Source organism: Malus sylvestris, chromosome 11 (assembly GCF_916048215.2).
Source record: "Malus sylvestris chromosome 11, drMalSylv7.2, whole genome shotgun sequence".
Taxonomy (NCBI): domain Eukaryota; kingdom Viridiplantae; phylum Streptophyta; class Magnoliopsida; order Rosales; family Rosaceae; genus Malus; species Malus sylvestris.
The window spans coordinates 1,198,181-1,218,797 of record NC_062270.1 but is presented as its reverse complement, the minus strand read 5'-3'; the positions used below and the strand labels follow the sequence as shown (position 1 = coordinate 1,218,797).

The 20,617-nt window shown below is 37.0% G+C and overlaps 3 protein-coding genes across 5 annotated transcripts; 2 read left to right on the top strand and 1 right to left on the bottom strand.

The window, feature by feature from the left end:
- The first annotated feature begins 5,286 nt into the window (after positions 1-5,286).
- On the top strand, positions 5,287-9,076 carry LOC126588459 (E3 ubiquitin-protein ligase SINAT2-like). Of its 2 annotated transcripts, none has more exons than XM_050253551.1 (4): positions 5,287-5,646; positions 7,076-7,236; positions 7,700-8,086; positions 8,614-9,076. In XM_050253551.1, exons 2-4 carry the CDS (start codon positions 7,207-7,209, stop codon positions 8,932-8,934), a joined length of 738 nt encoding a protein of 245 aa, XP_050109508.1. In that variant the 5' UTR covers positions 5,287-5,646; positions 7,076-7,206; the 3' UTR covers positions 8,935-9,076. The 2 variants fall into 2 exon arrangements, with proteins under 2 accessions (XP_050109508.1, XP_050109507.1); XM_050253550.1 differs by having other exon boundaries at positions 6,916-7,236.
- Positions 9,077-10,165: 1,089 nt separating this feature from the next.
- Positions 10,166-13,412, top strand: LOC126588449 (GTP-binding protein BRASSINAZOLE INSENSITIVE PALE GREEN 2, chloroplastic-like). The gene is made up of 3 exons (XM_050253539.1): positions 10,166-11,515; positions 12,225-12,392; positions 12,509-13,412. The coding sequence occupies exons 1-3, from the start codon at positions 10,295-10,297 to the stop codon at positions 12,854-12,856; spliced, it is 1,737 nt and encodes a 578-aa protein (XP_050109496.1). The 5' UTR covers positions 10,166-10,294; the 3' UTR covers positions 12,857-13,412.
- Positions 13,413-13,503: 91 nt separating this feature from the next.
- On the bottom strand, positions 13,504-14,878 carry LOC126588467 (uncharacterized). 2 transcript variants are annotated; one of them, XM_050253563.1, is made up of 2 exons: positions 14,466-14,878; positions 13,504-13,909 (listed from the first exon to the last, which is right to left on the bottom strand). In XM_050253563.1, the coding sequence occupies exons 1-2, from the start codon at positions 14,707-14,709 to the stop codon at positions 13,818-13,820; spliced, it is 336 nt and encodes a 111-aa protein (XP_050109520.1). In that variant the 5' UTR covers positions 14,710-14,878; the 3' UTR covers positions 13,504-13,817. The 2 variants fall into 2 exon arrangements, 1 of the variants encoding a protein (XP_050109520.1); XR_007611463.1 differs by having other exon boundaries at positions 13,856-13,909; positions 14,089-14,602.
- Between the last annotated feature and the right edge of the window lie 5,739 nt (positions 14,879-20,617).

Genomic DNA, 20,617 nt, shown 5'->3' with positions numbered 1-20,617 from the left:
AAAAATGTCAAGAATTAGGAGGCGACTTATGGCCGCTGCTCTTCCTTCTTCTCCTCCTATATATAGCAAATAATTGAGCAAATTGTATTCATTGCAAGCCTTCTCTCAAACTTTTCTGCAACTACTTCATTAGATAAGAAAATTAAAAGAAAAGAAAATGGTGGTTGAGATCACTTCCTTGGCGTTGGTAAATAACACATTGATGAAGGTGGCTATGTTTGTGGTAGTTCAAGCTTTGGTTTATCTGATCCTTTCCAGTTCATCCAGACTCTTCTCCAAGAACAAATTGAGGTCATTCAACAGCTTTCAGCCCCTTCGTTCTGGTAGCATTAACCGGATTCTGGCTTTCATCTCCGACTTGCCAACAGGCAGTACTGCTGCTGATCAGCCATCACCACGTACATGATAATATTCAGTTCATTCTTTAATGTTACACATATAAGCTGTTGTAATATTCCACATGTAGCTCTGTAGTATATGGTCTTCTTTTGTTGGATAATATCTGAAGTATCGTTATATATATGTTACCGTAATCCGGTGGAATTAATTCATAAGTCCAAAAAATCAACTAGCTATAGGTTTTCAAAAGGGAAATGGAGAGTTACACATATAAGCTGTTGTAATATTCCACATGTAGCTCGCATCGCATATATATAGTTATGTACATGTATAATTTGAATGATAAGAGATCCTAAAAAAGCTCCGTATATGCAAGTTTATTTTATGCTACCATTCTCAACCCTGAATAAAGAAGGAAAGAGAGTGCGTTACGATAACCGGCACTCCGTTCTTCATGTCGAATGCCAATCATATGAATCCTAAGAGACCCTGAAAAGAACAAATTATTGATGAATGCTTGAAAAGAGGGCAAGAGTGAGCAGTGATTTCAAAGCCAACTCTTGATTGTGATCTAATTAAACTTGATAGAGTAATTAAAGTAGTTATCTTCATTCGATTTTGTTTATCCATCGGTACACAGCTGATTAAAGTTTCCCCATCAGTTCCGGTTACTTTAAAAGTACATCAAAACCCCATCATCTTTTCTTATTAGCCTTCTGGACCACTGTGTAGGTTAAATTAACTTAAAAATTTGTGACATGAACCATATATCATAGACAAAAGATTGAACTACAAGCCCAAACGCCATTAAGCCCCAAAAATAATAAGTTAATTTGGGGGTGTTTTGGGCAATTGGTGGCTCCCTTGCTTAATGCTTTGGTAAATCTCACTTCATAGAACAACACCAAAACATTATAACAAACTAATTATTTAAGCTAGGTTCTTTATATAACTATATATTTACACGAATGGAATGTGGAAACAAATTGGTTGCGAACTCGTCGTTATTTTCGGGAAGAATATCACTAGAGCATAATACTAAATGACAATTATTTAGTTAAGATCCTTAACTAGTGAAACTATAACCAAATAAATGTATTAAAAAAATCACCACACGTATTTCTGTCTGGATAATACTTGAGTACTCACTGGTGAGTACTTACCTTTTGATTTTGTCCAATGATATTTTGAGACATGTTTTATTGTTTTAAAAATAATAGACATGTTATTGATTGTTCTTGGACTTTAAAAAACAAAAAACATGTGGCATTTTTTTATTGAGCCAAATCAGAAAGTGAGTACCTAGGTATTATCTTTTCTGTCTTTTTTTCCCCTAAACTACGAAGGCCATCCATATTTTATAATATATATTACATAATTAAAAGTCCATTTGGGCAATTTCTTCCTAGAGTTGCTAGAGATGGAGATGAAATCGTGAAATAACCAAAACCGTGAGAAACCACAAAGCAAACCACCATATGCAGAAAGTTCGACCCTATAGAGAAAATTAAGGAAGATTAGAACTTTGTCATTGATGCGGCGAGATATGTTTTACCACTGAAATTAGAAATCCAATTTCAATTATTTTGATTTCATGAACAGATCATTCATTCATATATTAAGAAACATTGACATCCAGTGGTTATCAGTAATAAGTGATTGCTACTATGATCAATCCTTCGTCCAAAACAACGAAATTAAAACATGAAAGAACAAACTTAACAAGCACATCGATAGACCCGCAACGGACTGACGGCGGCCCTTGTTACAAGAACGTGGCATGAAATGGTCCAATTTCGATTATATTAAGTTAAAAAAATCTTATAATGGCACATCTTAAACATTGATTTAATGGATGTATGTCGTTTTCTTATCCTTCGTAAATTATGATACACAAAAGGCTACAATGTCGTATTGAAATCTCTAGCCTTCAACCCTAACTGCCAACTGGTCCTCCACCATTGGCTTAGGACCCCCAATGTGGAGATATAAAATAGTATACATTATATCTTTACATAAATAGCTACCATTAGCACAAAGAAACATGCAAAAAAGTTCAAAAAATTACTTTGTTCAATCACCTTGACTTCTTCAAATGCCGTTGTCGATCGTTTGCCGGTGTTTGTGACACCAGACATGGAACACAACAACTTTACAGGGATGCGTTTTATGTGGTATCCAAGGATAAATAAAGATTACATTATTTACAAAAGAAAAGCTAGAACACTCTCTCAAAAGTTTTATGAATTTTATGTTACTTCGTATTTTTGGCATAATGATTATAATGGTGGTAAAAAAATGGACGTTAAATTGTGAGGTAAGAAAGAGTCAATAAAGAGTCTCACTTTGAGAGAGTCTCCTTAACATTTCTCTTACTTGCAATGTGGGGTGATCATTAAATCATGACATTTTGTTGACGACAAGAAATGATTTATTAAAAAAATGTAAAAAAAAAAAAGGATGTCGTGCATTACTTTACTAAGTTATACTGATGAATTTCACATTGTTACATTAAATTGCTTAAATGGACCAGTGATCCTTGTTAATCTAAAAAAACTTTCATGTGCACTCTCTGCATTTCGCTAGACTATGCTTATACGATGAACTCAACGCATATATTGTCTATACATGGACACGGTGAATATCTAATGGCTTATTGGTGGAAATATCAATAACTTTTTAAGTAGAGTTGTACTTGTAAAAGTTGCTTAGGTACTTACATTAACGCTTAAAAATTGCTCATAAAAATGATTATCAATTATCGAGACTTACATTAACAACTAATAGTCATTCACGTATTCAAAAACACTTTGTACGTAACATTTCTCTTAAATCTAATTTGCTCCTAAATCATAGTTGGTTGCCTTAATGAGAGAAATAACAAATATGGAAAACCAGAAACTAACATTGGATTCGGGCATTTTCATGACCACATGGTCTTTATAGGCATTCAAAATCCTATAAAACTCTAGTTCACATGAATTCCATAACCCATGAAACCAGAGGATTGTCTCTTTCATAGGAGCCATCACCTGCCCCGGGTTGGATCCATGTCAGTGACTTGGTCATGTTGACTCAGTTTCGGCATCGACCGTGCAATTGCATCCAAATCCCCATCCCATGGACTCACCTCCACCTGACCACCACCCCCCACTCTGTTTATCGGCCAGATTGCCAGGAGGAAACTATTCAAAACGTTGCGTGCGGGAAGTGTCACCTTCCCAACGCCAATTGGGCAGAAATTTTTATGTGTCTCCCGTATATATCTCGGTACATTAAATATCTTGAATACAAGTAAATCAGTACTAAATAAATTATTTTAACTTGTATTATAACACTTAATATATTATATCGTATTTTCAATATATTGAAAATCTCTCCCAAATGAAGGCAATGCTCAGGAATGCTTAACTTTGAGCCACTATTATAGACAATCATAAAAAAATACACGAGAAGAACTTACAATTATACATCGAAAACATTGTAGGGGGTAGAGTAGGGATGGTATCAAACAATAATATAGCATTATGTATTTTAATTTGGGAACTTTAACGAAAAGCACCCGGTACTGTTCACTTTAACGAAAAATCACATTTTTACACTAAAAAGTCAATCCTGGTACTATTCACTTTACCCTTTATTTTGTCCTTATCATTAAAACTCAAAGTTTTCAATCTCTTTTCATTAGTTTTCCTTTTTAATTTTCTTTTACAACAATGTGTAACTAACTTGGATATTGCTACATATGAAAATTTAGGAATACACATCTATCAATCAATAAATGAAAAATAAATCATGTATTGTATCACTTATAATCCGTTTAGCGGTTATTTTAATTTTTATAATAATTTGTTAAAAGTTATTAACAAGGTATACTAAAGTCAACAAACGGATACATTCTCAATATCAATGAGAAACTTTACACAAATGAATCTGATCAAAATTTTTATATAAAAATCATTTTTGGAAACAATGATATATCAATAAATGAAAACTAAATTATGGTTTAGTAACACAATATGTTAACTAAACACAAATATTACTTTTGTTCATAATATCAGTTTCATCATTTATACTCACGACTCATGTCATTTTAAGTAAGTAAACATATAATTGCTTTACTTTTTTTTTTATAGTTTTAAGATAATAAATGCTTTACTTTTTTTTTTTATAGTTTTAAGATAATAAATTTATAGCAGGGTCTAATTGTCACATTCCAGCCTAGGTCCCCACCACATCCTGGGCTCGACTCTGCCGTAGCACGATATTGTCCGTTTTGAGTCCCGACCACGCCGATTTTGTTTCTGGGAACTCACACGAGAACTTCTCAGTGGGTCACCCATCATGGGATTAACCTCGCGCGAACTCGTTTAACTTCGGAGTTCCTACGGAACTAGAAGTAAGTGAGTTCCCAAAAGGCATCGTGCTAGGTAGAGATGATAATATACATATAAGGCTTACAGAATCCACTTCTCTGAACGATGTGGGATGTCACACTAATTCTATATGTGAATATTACCAATCAATCAATTAATTTGAATGAAAATACAATAAAATATTGTCCGAGTGTGCTTAGGTGTCGGAGGCAATGAGGGAGAAAAAAAATTTCATTGTAATCGGAACATAGGAGGTATATCACGTGTTTTTATATAAGTGGTGGAAAATTTTATTTTTTAAGTTATTTAACTTTTTAATACACATATCTCATCATTTGTATAATAACACATAATGTATCATTTCGTGTACCGATCACACTAAAAAATCTCACGAATTTCTCGTGAGGGAGAGAGTTGCACACATACACACACGCTAATATGATCGATATACGGAATGATACACCATGTATCACTATACAAATGATAAAATATATGTATGAAAAAGTTAATAACTTAAAAATAAAATTTCTGACAACTTCCATAAAAACACGGGACTGTTCCCGTCGCTATCACAAATTTCTCTCACAAGTGCAAGGCGGAAGGAAGGGGAAGGCAAAATCGAAAAATGAAAATCCATTATCTTCTTTGAGGGAGAGAGATAGGGTTGGACTCTTGAAACTTGAAAGTTGAAAACTTTGTAATGCCCAAATCAAACTAAGACACGCCAAATCCGGGCCAGCTTTCACGGATTCTTCTCCACCTCAACACCTTCTTCTGCTTGTCTTTAATCTCTTGGTGAAAAAAAATTGCTCCAATTATTGGCAGGTGGTGGTGGATTAAAGTTTGAATATTTAAGCGTTTGAACTCAAAATCTCATCTGGGAATTGGGCAGTTTTCTATTTTCTTCCCATTGGGGTTATTGCAGTTCTTGGTAAGATTTTCTATTTCTTCCCATTAATTATTTTTGTGTGTTTCTTTTTATTTAAATTTGGTAGTTTTTGGTTGAGAAAGTGTAATTTTTGTTGAATTCTTGAATTGGGTTTTGGAGTATGCAATTTCTAGTGTTCAATTTTCATTTCCTGAAAGTGCTTTTGTAAAAATGAGCTGAAGAATGCCATGAAAATTGAAAAGTAAAAGCAGCTTCTGGATTTTGCTTCTGAGTTTTTTCCACTTTTTGTTGCATCTTACCTGGAAATAATCACTACCAAGTACCAATCTTGTTTTCTTCCGCTTTACAATAATTTATTGTTGCAGGGATCTTCACTGTGCATTGTAGTTTTTAGGGATTCTCAAAAGCACTTGGAAGTTGTTTGATCTGATAATTTTACCTTTTTGATAAATCATGTGAAGCACAAGACTATTATATGCTTTTTTAGGCTTCATGCTGAGAAAACAAGGCAACTACTTTTACTCTCTGTGCAAATTTTCTTATTTTCCAAAGGCACGAGGGAATTGTTGTTAAGATTTTCTTCACACGCAAATTAGGCATTTTTTACTTCTTTTGATTGGTTTTGTTTCTCAAGTAAACTTCTTTTTTCTCCAATTACTTCTGTTAATAGTTTTGATAGGTTTTATTGTGAATAGGAAATACCGTTGTAACGGCAAACTGCTATGGAATCATTGCTTATAACTTCCGTTCGAGAAAGATCTTGGTGACCAATGACCGTGATAAAATTGGAACTGCTCGTATATTCTGTCATTATCTCTTGTAGAATCTAAGATAATTGGTGTAGGTTTAGGGGTGGAGTGGTAATGAATCAAGAGGTGTTCTACTAAACAAGGAATTAGATCTCATTGTTTCATTTGTTAGATTATAAGATGGGATTTTGGGCTTTAAAATCCAATTTTAAAGCCTTTCTGACAATTCACAAATCTGTTCTGAAGTTTTGCAAGTAGGATATCGGATTTTAAAGCCTTTCTAACAATTCCCAATTCTGTTCTGAAGTTTTGCAAGTAGGTATCGTATCCCTTTCTCACCCGTAATCCTACCTCAAACTCTCCCGAATGCACGAGTTTATGTTTTTTCACGTGCCTAAAGTTTAATTCAATGCTATTATATGGCTTTCTTGAAACTGTAGATTGGCATCTTTATTTCATGCCTTTTTCTGACAAATACCTTGCTTTCCATTACATCAACTACATGCATATCGTTGAAAGAAAAGTTATGCAGAACACTAAACTTCCGATGGGGGAATGACAGGGTAATTTAATTGACACTTAAGGAAAGTGACACAATTCGGGAAAAATACCATGATATTGATCCCAACCTGAGAGTACCAGCTTTGACATTTGAAGAAGAAACATGTCTCCTGGAGGTCGCTTCTGTGAAGATGTGGCCGAGTCTCGTATGGCATTTGCAGATACTGATGTTGCAACTTCCACTGCTGATCTAAGGGCTTCCCCTTTCAGAAAAGCTGCTGCTGGTTTGATTGGAAATCCTGGACTGCCACCAAATAGTAATGTGCATGATCTACTCGAGTGTCCTGTTTGCATGAATTTAATGTGTCCTCCAATTCACCAGGTATGTCTTAATATTTGTTTAAATTTAAATGATCAAGGAGGATTCCATGCTTCTTTTAATAGGAATATGTCTTTTCTTTTGGTCGAAGAATAAGAAAAATCCTGCAATTGATGCTAATAGGGTTTTAAGCATCTGGTAGTTCTATAAAGTTATACAATTGAAATTTAAAGGTCTTTATGCTGCCACAACTATACACAACTCGAAAACATTCACAAAGTTTTAAATCTCAAAAAACTTGAACTCCAAAACTGGATTTCTTAAGAACTGCCTACTCATCGAATGTGAAGGATCAATTGACAAATACCGTCATACGCCATCTAGCATAATGATACACCATCCTATCTTGAACATCATTATATGGTCTTCAGATTCGTTTGCATGCACATAGGTTTTAATATACATGTTCTAAGATATTATTTTTGTAAAAGTGAGAACTTATTGAAGCTTATATTGTATATTGTAGTGTCCAAATGGCCATACTCTTTGCTCGAGCTGTAAGGTCAGAGTGCACAACTGTTGCCCCACTTGTCGAAACGAACTTGGAAATATAAGGTGCTTGGCACTGGAGAAAGTAGCAGAGTCTCTGGATCTTCCTTGTAGATACCAAATTTATGGTTGCCAAGATATATTCCCATACTACAGCAAGCTAAAGCATGAGAAAATCTGTAACTATCGTCCATACAGCTGCCCTTATGCTGGAGCTGAATGTTCTGTCACTGGAGATATCCAATTCCTTATGATGCATCTTAAAAATGATCACAAGGTCGACATGCATGACGGGAGTACTTTCAACCACAGATATGTTAAATCCAATCCCCAAGAAGTTGAAAACGCTACATGGATGTTGACAGTATGTTTCTCTCCCTCTCTCTCTACATGTATATCCTACATACACACATACAGAAATTGCATTTCTATAAACAATCTTGTCAAGGGAATTGCATCTTTTAAGTATCACGTAAAAACTTGATACAGTATTTTCTTCTCTTACCAGTCAAAGTGCCTTTGTTTATTTCAGGACAACGTATTTCTTTAAAACTTTCGATTTTTTAGTAAATTTTTGTAAAGGCTGTGGGAAATTCCCTAGTCCAGCGTCTGAATCATCAAAGACCTACTGACATAGCTAAATTTGAAATTCTCCTTCTTTCTTAATCCCCAACGAAAGGACAAATTGCTGTCTTTTGCTATGACTTCTTTGTTTCTGTTATCATATCACGTATTTAATTTCTGAGTAGAAAAAGCGGTACAAATGTTGCAGTCTCATAAGTATCTTTTTGGAATGAACAATCATAAAACAAAATCGATCTTCTCATATTTGATTCTGTTCAACCTCTACCAATGTATTCATACCCATTTTTGACTTTGAATGTAGTGCAGATTTTCAACTGTTTTGGCCGTCAGTTTTGCTTGCATTTTGAGGCATTCCACATTGGAACCGCACCGGTTTACATGGCATTCCTAAGGTTCATGGGCGATGATGATGAGGCGAAGCAATTCACTTATAGTCTTGAAGTCAGTGGCAGTGGTAGAAAGCTCATGTGGCAAGGAATTCCTCGGAGTATCCGAGATAGCCACCGAAAGGTCCGTGACAGTCAAGACGGACTAATTATTCAGAGGAACTTAGCACTCTTCTTCTCGGGTGGTAGTAGGCAGGAGCTGAAGCTGAAAGTCGCCGGCCGTATATGGAAAGAACACTGAGATAAAAACTAGAAACTTGTTCAAAGATGTTGTAACCTTTTACTGCGAAAAATAAAAAGGTTGGAAGGAATTGAGGGAGCTCTATGTAAAAGGCCGGATATTTTTTTGCTTGATAAAATTTATTGAAGATCTCTTTCGTTGAGTCTTGATGTGCATCTCCTGTGTTCTTCTGTTGGCACGTAAAACGCAAGACTTGTAACTCAAGTTGTTAAGAGCATTTATCGTTGAACTCTACATTTGGTATTCGATCTCTCTCCCCGTATCGCTTTATACACTAGGATAATGTTGTATTTGACCATCTTGATCTTCCATACGACGACGGTGGATGATTATCAATTGTTGATGTATGTAGGAGACTAGTCGATGAATGATGATCAATTAATGTATGTGGAAGACATGGAGATTGTGATTGGCAACCAAAAACCTCGATAACAATTTGCTTTTGAACATAGGAGTGTTGGTATCTGTGATTTTGTTGATCACATTACTAAAGGAAGGATATAGTATTTGGTCGCCCACCCCATATATGTACTTCCGAACACAAGAACTTCATCTACCCCCTCCCTCAATTAAAAACAAGGGGTATGATATCCACACACCCCTTTTTATTTCTTCCACACTTTTTCGGTTTCGGCCGTCCGATTAGATGAATTGAAGAAGATCAACGGACAGAAATTAACAAGAGTGTGAGAGAAGTAAAAAGAGGTGTGTGGATAGCACACCCCAAAAACAATAGAGATTGTGAGCGTCCCACTACTAGTTACCGCCATTAGACGGAATTTGAGTGACATAGATTGCGCTTATTTACTTTTAACTAAAAGATTGTGTCATTAAGCGGGAGTGTAAGTGATAAAATGAAAAAAGTAGAAGACAATCTCACATTCGAATTGAATTAAAGTTTTATTTCCAAATGGGACTGCAAGCATGCTACTACTAGTTACCGCTAATAGACGAAATTTGAGTGATAGAGATTTATCTGATTTGACTTTTAATCAAAATATTTATCACTGAGTGAGGGTCAATCCATCGGGAAGAGATTCCATCCGAATCTCTCCCACCAAATCCTAGGGATCCGGAGATCCGGACTCTTTAAATTTAATTCAACAGTTACAATTATTACAACTTTAGAATGGTCTATTGTTTGTAGTGGTTGAATCAAATTTCAAGGATCCGGATTTTCAGACCCCTAGGATTTGGTGAGAGAGATCCGGATGGGATCTCTTCCCCAATCCATCATCACCATAGCCCAAACCCTACGCCCATCCACAAAATACGGTGGTCACCTCCTCCGCTTAAACCCTAAACCCTAAACCCTGCGACCCTCTCTCTCTCCCCTCCAATCTCAAAATAAAAGAAAGACATGCTACTGATAGCTCGAACGCACTCTCTATCTAAGCTCAAACCCCTCCTTTCTCTCTCCCTCCTCGCCCAATCCTTCCCAGCCCAAACCCCCTATTCAAATTTCCCTTCATTCCCAAAACCCCAAGTCCAAAATCCCACAAATTCTCAATCTTTACCATTTTCCACCATTTTCTTCCACCCATTTTCTTCGTCTCAATCCTTGCCCTTTAACCGCGAAGGAAATTACGATGAAACTACCGCCGGAGCTCGCCATGTCTGCCGTGGGTGTGGAGTTCACATGCAGGATTCCGACCCCAAACACCCCGGATTCTTCCTCAAGCCCTCGAAAAAGGATCCGAGGACGTATCGGTTGGGGACCCATCTCGAGCACGTTGGTCAAGTGCCCGAATTCAATGATTCTCTCAAAAGGGGTCTCATAATCGAGCCCGAAAACTTGAGTTCTGAGGCCGATTTGGTGGGAGTCAAGGTCGAAAAGCCGGTGGTCTGCGCACGGTGTCATTCTCTGAGGCATTACGGGAAAGTGAAGGATCTGACGGTGGAGAATTTACTACCGGATTTTGATTTTGATCATACGGTTGGGAGGAAGTTAGCTTTGACGTCGGGGACCCGATCAGTGGTGCTAATGGTGGTGGATGCTGCAGACTTCGATGGGTCGTTTCCTAAAAAGGTTGCCAAGTTGGTTTCGGATACAATTGAGGAGCATTTCACAGCTTGGAAACTGGGGAAATCAGGGAATGTGCCGAGAGTGGTGCTTGTGGTGACAAAGATTGATCTTTTGCCGAGTTCGTTGTCGCCCACGAGGTTAGAGCATTGGGTTAGGACAAGAGCAAGGGAGGGCGGAGCGAGTAAGATAACGAGTGTGCATTTGGTGAGTTCTGTGAGGGATTGGGGGTTGAAGAATCTTGTTGATGATGTTACTAGCTTGGCAGGGCCGAGAGGGAATGTGTGGGCAGTAGGGGCGCAGAATGCCGGGAAGAGTACACTGATAAATGCGATAGGGAAGCATGTTGGAGGGAAGATTACGCATCTGACAGAAGCGCCAGTTCCCGGAACAACATTGGGAATTGTTAGAGTGGAAGGTGTTCTTCCTGGTCATACTAAGTTGTTTGATACTCCCGGGCTTTTGAATCCTCATCAGATTACGACTAGGTTGACAAGAGAGGAACAAAGTCTTGTCAACATTAGCAAGGAGTTGAGACCGAGGACGTACAGGATCAAGGTAAGCTTACTTGAGCATCAAGTACCTTATAGTGATTTCTTGATTTCGTTACTCCCAATTACAAGGGTGAAGTGGTAAAGTACCTGTTGATTTCATGTATAACTGCATATATAGTCTTGAATTTGGAGGAATGTGCAGTTATAGCTTTTGGGTATTCGTATTTGGTTATTTAATCTTCTGAACTTTGAGTAGATCACTTTGTTAACTCACAGTAATGTGTTTCTTCCAATGCGAATAAATTTAATAACACATACCATGTTAATAGATAGAATCAAAAAGCTCAAATTTTGTTACTATTACTAAGCACCCGTTGCTTCAATTGTGTAAGCATGATCTTGCCTTATAGTATCGTTTAGTTTGTGGTTTGGTTTGTCTTTGTACACGTCAACCAGCTCGAGTTCAACAACAATTGGAACTACCTCAACAATTTGATAAATATACCGATTTCTGGGCTGCATGAAAAATCCAGTAACCAATTGTGTTCAGAACCTTATTTATTGAGTTTATATCTCACTAGAAAGTTGATTGCGTGTATTGGACGCTCATTTACCATTGATAAGGACTCTCTTTTGCTACTTTTTGGGTTATGTTCAAATGCATAGTTCATCATTGATCTTAGAATGTCTGTTGCAAATTTAGGTTCAATGTGATCTGTTAATATTTGTTCCATTTATCATAGCTAATATTTCTTGTCCTTTGGCTGTTACAGGATGGGTATTCAGTTCATATCGCTGGGCTTATGAGGCTGGATATAGAAGAATCATCCGTAGATTCTGTTTATGTTACAGTATGGGCATCTCCTTATCTTCCACTACACATGGGAAAAACCGAAAATGCATGCACAATGGTAGAGGAACATTTTGGTCGTCAATTGCAGGTATTAACACTAGTTGACGAGTGATAATTCTCCAAAGTCTTGGTTTTCTATCTAATAGTCATTAGTCTTAAAGTCTTATTAATTGTTCTGATGCCAAAATGTCCTCCTTGTTTCAGCCACCAATTGGAGAGAATAGAGTTAAGGAGCTTGGGCAGTGGGTGAGAAAGGAATTTCGAATCAGCGGAAACAGTTGGGATTCAAGTTCGGTGGATATTGCTGCTGCAGGTCTTGGTTGGTTTGCTGTTGGACTTAAAGGAGAGGCAGTTTTGAGTGTTTGGACGTATGATGGTATCGACATTGTTCTTCGCAATGCATTACTTCCTCACAGATCATACATGTTTGAAGAAGCTGGGTTTACCGTCTCTAAGATTGTTTCCAAGGCTGACCGAGCTTCAAATAAGCCACACCACAAAAGTGAGAAGAAGAGGAAACAAAGCGACCAGAAGGAATCTGTTCCCTGCTGATTCACAACTTATTAACTGAAGCAGATTCAAATTATTTTTACGACTGGAAGTGTTAGCGAGGAAAACAGAAAGTTCTTATGCAAAAGGAAAACCGGAGTTTTGACAATTTACGATTGATGATACAACAGGTACAGGTGATGAGGAATATCCAGTAAGCAACATCAACCTTTTATAGGAATGAAAAATCTAGGCATGTTATTGAGCCACCGACAAAGCTGTTGATACTTCCTCCGACCATGGAAGGGGTGGATGTTCCATATTGGGATGATCTTTCTGCGGTATTGATATTTAAGAACGACAGCTCAAAGGCGGGGTTTTTTACTGGCCTCCGAACTATAGGAAAAGACGGCTTGCAAAGGGCTTTTGTGACTGGAAGTATACAAGCCTTGTGCTGAATTTCTTATTCATTATTCTTCTTTCTGTAAATTGTAAGTCTGATCAGTTTATGAGCTGTTCTGGTATGAAGTTAGTTGTGATTCTGTACTGGTTTTCATAATTATGGCAGAAGGACCAAAATTTAATGCAATAATTTTTGTGTTCACAATAAACCATAAAACTACTGACTAATATGCAGTTTCGGGCAGCAGATGGCGCTTTACCGTAATGGTAGAAAGCAACCATGCCTGTGCACTTGGTGCTGGTTTGATTCCCACCAATCCCCCTTCCTCTTAACAATTAACAATTTAACCCAATCGTCTATTGAAAAAAATGCAGTTTCAGGTAGGGATGGCAATTTTCTTTGTGGTTCGGGTCCAAATGTGTCGGATATGAAGAATGTAAATCGGGTACAGGGACAGGTTCGGAGAAATTTCTAGGTTTGGTGTTCGGGGCGAGGATGGGACTCCAGCAATATGCCAAACAAAATATCATTCAAAACTCATCGTACCATGAAAACCTACAACCTAACTCAGGCAGCCTCCTTGACTATCTAAAACTTGCCCATAAGACCTATCACCATTGATTATCTAAAGCTCGGTAATGGTTTGGAACAGGAGCCATACCTCACGTACGTGGGATCATATGGTACTGCTCGGCCATTGATAAAAGGTTCACCTGCCAAACCAAACAACAAGAAACCAGACAATCACGTACGCATTCTTGTGAACTAGTTGAAAACAACGCAGATACTGATACGCAGTGTACAAAAACAAAGACGCCTTTCAAGACGCAGTTCTTGAAGAATTGGAATTTCGTAACGGAAATTCACTAAATATTATTCATAATCACTATACCTGAAAACTTGCAAGGACCAAAGATTTCTTCAGATACAAGCAACACAAGAAACTGGCTAGTTCATCAGTACTACTATGAGTAGTAGAGAACCGTTTGATTGACGGTTTGCCTCCGGAAATGAACTTGGGCAAGTACCTTATCGAGAAACATTTATTCCAAGTCACAACATATAGCCATTTTAAATATCTTTCTTTGATTCCAATTTCAAAACACAAAATCCGTTTTATTAGTTATATCTTATAACATCAATCGACTAATAGGAAAACTTTCATCTAGAGCATTCTACAGCCTCAGACTATCCCATCCAACCCAAAGAAAGAAAGAACCAAATAAAAAATAAAAAATAAAAAATAAAAAAATGAAAGCATCAGATTACATGAGAGCATGAACATCGTGAAGTCACACCCATCATCGAGCCGCGACCTCGTCGTCGATGTGGTCCCCAAGCACCTGACGAATAAAGTAGGAGAAAGCCTATTGGCGGAGGCTATGACTCCAGCGAGGGGACGGAGGCGGTGGAGGAGATGAGAAAGAGGAGCGAGATTGGGCCCCTGGATAGGGAAGCTGCGGAGGTGGCGGTGAAGGAGAGCAAGCGACAGAGAATTGAAGCCATTGTCCATGGGTACGATTTTGGAAACTAGCCGTACATTTCATGTTCATTTCAAAACGGCGGGGTCTTCATGCCATAACACGCCTTCATCGACAAGGTCGTGGAGCCAAGGGACTCATTCTACACGCGGGGCGAAGAAATCCACCATCTTTGCGCGGGACAAAGGGGATCCACCCATCACGTGGGTGTATGAGCCCACTTCTTGACTCTGAAACCATGTAGAATTATAAAAGAGACGGACCAAAAGACGACTTCCAAAAGTACCGATATTGTCCTTAAATTACTACCAGCATAATCTGTTAGGTGTGTGGTTTTATCACAAAATGCCCTAATATTAGTGGGAGTGGAGTTAGGATATTTAAACTCTTTTTTTCTCGATATGAGATATTTCAAAACATCCTTGTGTGACCAAAATTTTTCATGATATGACGCGCCTTCTTCCTTGTGTGGGCAAGAATTTTCACTATAGAAGACGAAATCGATCAACGACCGGATGCAGTGTTCATACTATGGAAGCATTCAGAAGGATGCTAAGGATATAAATTGATGTGCAAACGCAGGGAGAGAAAAGGAAACGGGATTTGATATATTTTCTTGGATGTCTCTACTATATCAGAAAGAAAGAGGTGAAGAGGCTAAAAAAGTAGAACGAAAAAAAGAAAGAAAACTCGGAAGAGTTCAGATGTGCTCAATTTTTTGAAACCCTAAACCCAGTAACATAAGCGATCATATTTGTTGACCAAAACAAAACGGACCATGTTCACCAAAAAATGCTGCGGCCTTGGGCTGGAACCACGGCCATGCTTCTCATGTTAAGACGATGATCTTGAAACCAATCCAAACTTGAGCAAAAATGTCACATGGAAAGAAGCATAATAAACCTAGTTAATATGGGATTGTTTTGTAGTATCAGAACTGTTTTGAATACTAAACCTAGTTAAGTTTACCGAAAACAAAAAACAAAACATTGTTGGAATGGCCTCATTTTGAGGACCCATGAGGTGCTTTTTCATATAAGTCCTTAAATTAATCTTATGATAGCTTAAATTATCAACTTAAATCATTCTTGTTGCACTGAAACATAATAATTATGTGAGATGAATAAATTTAAAAAGAACTCTCGCGTTAAACATTCCGTCGTCTTCTCCTATCGTCTCTCCACATCTCCTTCCTCCCTCTATCCCTCTCTCTCGATTGTTCATCCCCTTCTCTCATCCTGACTATTTTATTTTTTCCTTTTCGCGTATGACAAAGAGAGAAGAACCTGTTTCAAAATTTCCACTGTCGTCGGAAAATTTTATATAAAAAGGGTTCACGCGTTCAAGAAGAAAGGGATCCCAATTTACGAAACAATCTCAAATTTTTTGGTTCTTTGTAACTAATTGGTTTGAATTAGTATTGATAAAAGATGGGATGAAATTGAATGTGTAAAATTATTAGGGTTTATGCAATTGCATTTGCTGAGTTTAGATATTTGATGAGGAGATTATGTTTTGCAAATGGAAGAGATTCGATATTTCATGAAACCTTCTTCTCTCTTCTTATTCTTTTGTTTTAGGAATTAGTATTTTATTTTTGTGCAATAGATATTATTAAAGTCGATATTTAATTGACACATCCCGACCCGAAGTCCATGTCTAAAATACAAATTTACTAAAATATCCTCAAGTTTCATAATTTCGTAAAATCTTCACCATAACTCTGATTTCAATTCCGCTTGCGCCCACGCATTCGTAGCGACGAGTACTACAAGAATACACTGAAAGAATGGTTCATGAGTCCCACGACACAAAGGTCAATGAAAGTCAACATTCTAGCTTCTAGGGGCATTTTGGTCAATTCATTCCTTTAGTAATAAAATATCGTTAAATTTGGGACGGGTCCTAACATTAATTTACTGTAAAATTAATCTGATGCTCATATAAAAAATGACCTCACATGTTTTCAAAATGAGGACTTTAGAATGGCAACTCTAAGTATATGAATATTGTCTTTAACACTTAAAATTGAACAAGGAAATATAGTAGGTTTTCTATCTAGAAGAATCACATTTATTGTTAGCATATAAACAGTGTGACGACCCGTCCCGAATAATTATATATTTTTATCCTTGAATGTGAAATGATGATTATGCCCTCGAGGCTTAATGACGTGGATGTACGTGTATAATTTTAAATTATTATTTTTCCGCTAATGTGATCAAATTGAGTTCGTAATGGAAATGTTACGAACAAATAGGAGTAGATGAATAAGTTTTGGTTTCACACTTAATCTACCAATCATTTTCTTTTCCTACAACCTTGGACCAATTGTTAGGCCCTAATTCCATAGCCCAATCAAAGCTTTGTTTCTTTTATTTCTGCCCAATCCCGTAACACACACATACACTCACACGTGCAAACCTTCTCTTTCTCTCTTCTTTCTTCTCAACTCTTCTCCCTTGTCCGTACGATTTGAGCCTTCAACTCTCAAACACCATCCAAACTTCATCGATCGAGCTTGAGCTTTGCACCAACGTGTTTCTGGTGACTTCATGAACCCATCCATACCATTGGATCAAAGAACGGATCACGGGAACCCAAGAACCTAGGAGCTCCGGCGTGGTGCTCTGTTGCTTTGTCGTGATCGTGGTTATTTCATGGAGTTTTAAAGCTTAAGGGAGTCTTAAAACTACTCCATAAAGACTTGTGAACAATTTTTGGAAAGGTTTTGGACGTCGGGATAGGCTAGTTCCTCGAGTTGGAGGTTGACCGGAATATTCAAGATATATTCCGACTATACTTTGTTAGTTTTAGGACCTCTAAGAGGTAAGATCATGTTTTACTCGTTCAGGGCTTCAAATTGATATAAAGTTTGTGAAATTTGGTTGAAAAACGAGGAAGATATTAAGGTTTAAAGATTTTTCCAGAATCCAGTGACGCAGTGGCGGCCGACAACGGATCCTGGCGAAACACCGGAGAAGAAAGGAGCATATTCCGTCAACTTTGACGGAATATATTAACGGCATTAGGTTTATTTAACGGAATATTCTATTATTTAGCAGAATATTCTCTAACGGCGTTAAAGGTTCCATCCAACATGCCAAACATGTGCCTGCGCGTATGGCCGTGCCTTGGCTGGCGCATGGGTCATTGGAAAAATTTTCTAACAATATGGGCATGCTCGTGGTGTTGAGTAAGCCACGATCGTATATTCAAACACCCCAAGTAACGTATGAGAAGTTATTATATGGTTTTGATTATGTGCTTTAAAGTAACGTTAAAATAGTTGTTTCACATATAGGTGAGACGCTTCCGGAGGACGAGTGCAGTTAGGCAAGACTTGGGGGTTACGACCTAGCTACATACCAGTGAGTGGGCTTTTGGTTTTGTATATATATGTATATATATTTTCCATTTTCCCAAAAATTGTTTTAAGTGGATTTGCGTTTTTAAATGCCATGTCAATTGCATTATATTTTAGTATATGCATTAGTATAGATATGCATATTATTGCATGATGATGCGGACACCCAGGTAAGCTTCAGGTGAGTACATATTGATGATAGTGATTGCAGTGTGTATAGTTATGTTTACATGCATTTAGTGCTCATTATCCTACACCTCGATGTTAGTGCTCTGCCCGAGGTCAGGGCCTAGCCTTCACGTGATCGTTCACCTCCCGCACCACACACTCACCTTGGATCCAAGATAGGTGCCAACCTGTCGTACAGACCACACTAGGTGGTTCCGATTCGTAGGTGACTTGCGATATTTTGCACAACCTTCATGTGATCATAGCACTTGAGCGTATTTATTTACATCTAGCCTGTCGTACAGACCACATTAGGTGGTTCTGATTTATGTGCAGAATTTGATTGATGAGCTATAAACTCAGCCATACAGGTCACGTTAGGTGACTCCGGCTGGCATCTCATTTTATGTTGATTCATTTCACCTGGCTTACTTATTTCATTGCTGAGATGGTTGACATGGCATATACTTGGTTTTCACTACTCCCGAGCATGATTTCTATATACGTATGTATTATTATTTTCTGGGAAATTATACGGGTTTTACGGTGAGGGTTTATATGTTTTGAAAGTGATATGGTTTTGAAAAGTTTTATTTTTGCCCACTCATATTTTCTGTTTCGCGCCCTTCCAGGTTTTAGATAGAAATTTGTGTTGGTGACTTATGAGGACTCTGCGGCGGTTCTGACAGACATCCATCAATGTAGGGTTTTCTTTCATATCATGTATAATTAGTATTTAGCTTGCTGAACTGTACCTTGGTACCTACGCTCTGATTATGTGTATCTACACGCTAACACTTCCACTAGTACTTATATACTAGTCTAGTGTAAGTTAGTTAGTTTGGTTTTTATTTACCCACATTATCTTATCACCTTCACTTCCGCACGGCGCATATGGCTACGTCATCTCTATTTAGGTCGGGGTGTGTCAAATAATGGCATCCACTCTCATAGCTCACATTTAAATGGGTTGTTGGTTATCCAACGGTCCACATTTAATTTAGTTAATATTTTTGTCTTATATTTATAAATTTATTATATTTATAAATTTATTGAATTCAACGACTGAAATCGAATATGATCAAATCTAACGGTAAAAAAAAAAAAGATCTAACGGCCCAACTTTAAATTCAACAGTTAAAATTATGTGTTTCATATTCTTCTATAGTGTTTCCTGAGTTTCATGTGTTGGTTTAGTATTTTTTCAATGTTTATCGGAATTTAAATATTTTTATGTTAAAATGTTCATAAAATTAATTTAGGATAATCTACATAATTATTTTTTAAAAGTTAATTATTTTTAAAAAAAAAAACCTAAATTCATTCTTTAATAATCTGGGGCTAAAATTTTAGGCCATAAGGGTTGAAGCACAAAAGATGTTTCTGCGTTAAAACCTAAATTTTTTGGGCTAAAAATTTGAAGTTTTAGATCAAGAGTTGGAGATAGTCTAAATTATTTTTTTAATTGATATTTAAACTAAAATATCCCATAGAAGATCTCTTCATCTTTATAGGGAATATAAAGAGTTTGATATTAATATGTAACTAGATTAACCCCACACATCTAATGGCCCTAATACACTCGTTAATCAAGTAATTCCCAAACACAATAGTTTAGAAAAGTGTGTCAACTTTGTATTTTGGTTGTTGAACTAGTAAAATAGATCGTGGTTGAACATCAAAAGGGTTGGGCAGGGTTCATACATGAGGGGGTCCGGGAGGTTTAGTTTAGAAGAGGGAAAGCCTACTTTCTCATGTTTAAGAGCCAAAAGCTTTTTAGCCATTTAATATTACGGTCTGGTGATATTCCTTTTCACTGGTAAGTGAGATGTCTTTAGGTTCGATTCTCGCCAAAGATGAATTTAAACCACATTATTACTAGCTCATTGTGAGGCTAAGTCCACCTCTCTCTTTAGTGTAGATAATATCGATTGTTGGTATAAAAAATATAAAAAAAAAAAGTCAAAAACTTGTTTTTTTTTTTTTTTTGTAATAAAGTGATTGCATTCATAATTTGGCATCAAAGGGCCACGAGGGTACGTAATACAAATACACAAAGGATTCATTAACATTATTAAGACAATAAACTCTCTCTCCAATCACAACCACAAAAAACGAACCCTCTATGTTACATGAAATATGACTCATAGTTTAAACCGAGTATTCAAGCGGATAGTTTCCTTCACACCTATATTAAATTTAGTATTTACTCTGAATTTGCTCAAAAATCTGTTAAGTAATAAGTTCAAAGGGAAACTACCACATCAAAACATTTAAACAAAATTCGAATCCAAGCCTATACAGTCTACAATAACCAAAATTTTAATGTAACCAATAGCCTTAACTCTTGACTATGACTTGCAGTTGCACCGCCAAATAACTTCTCATCTCGCCTTATAAAATCT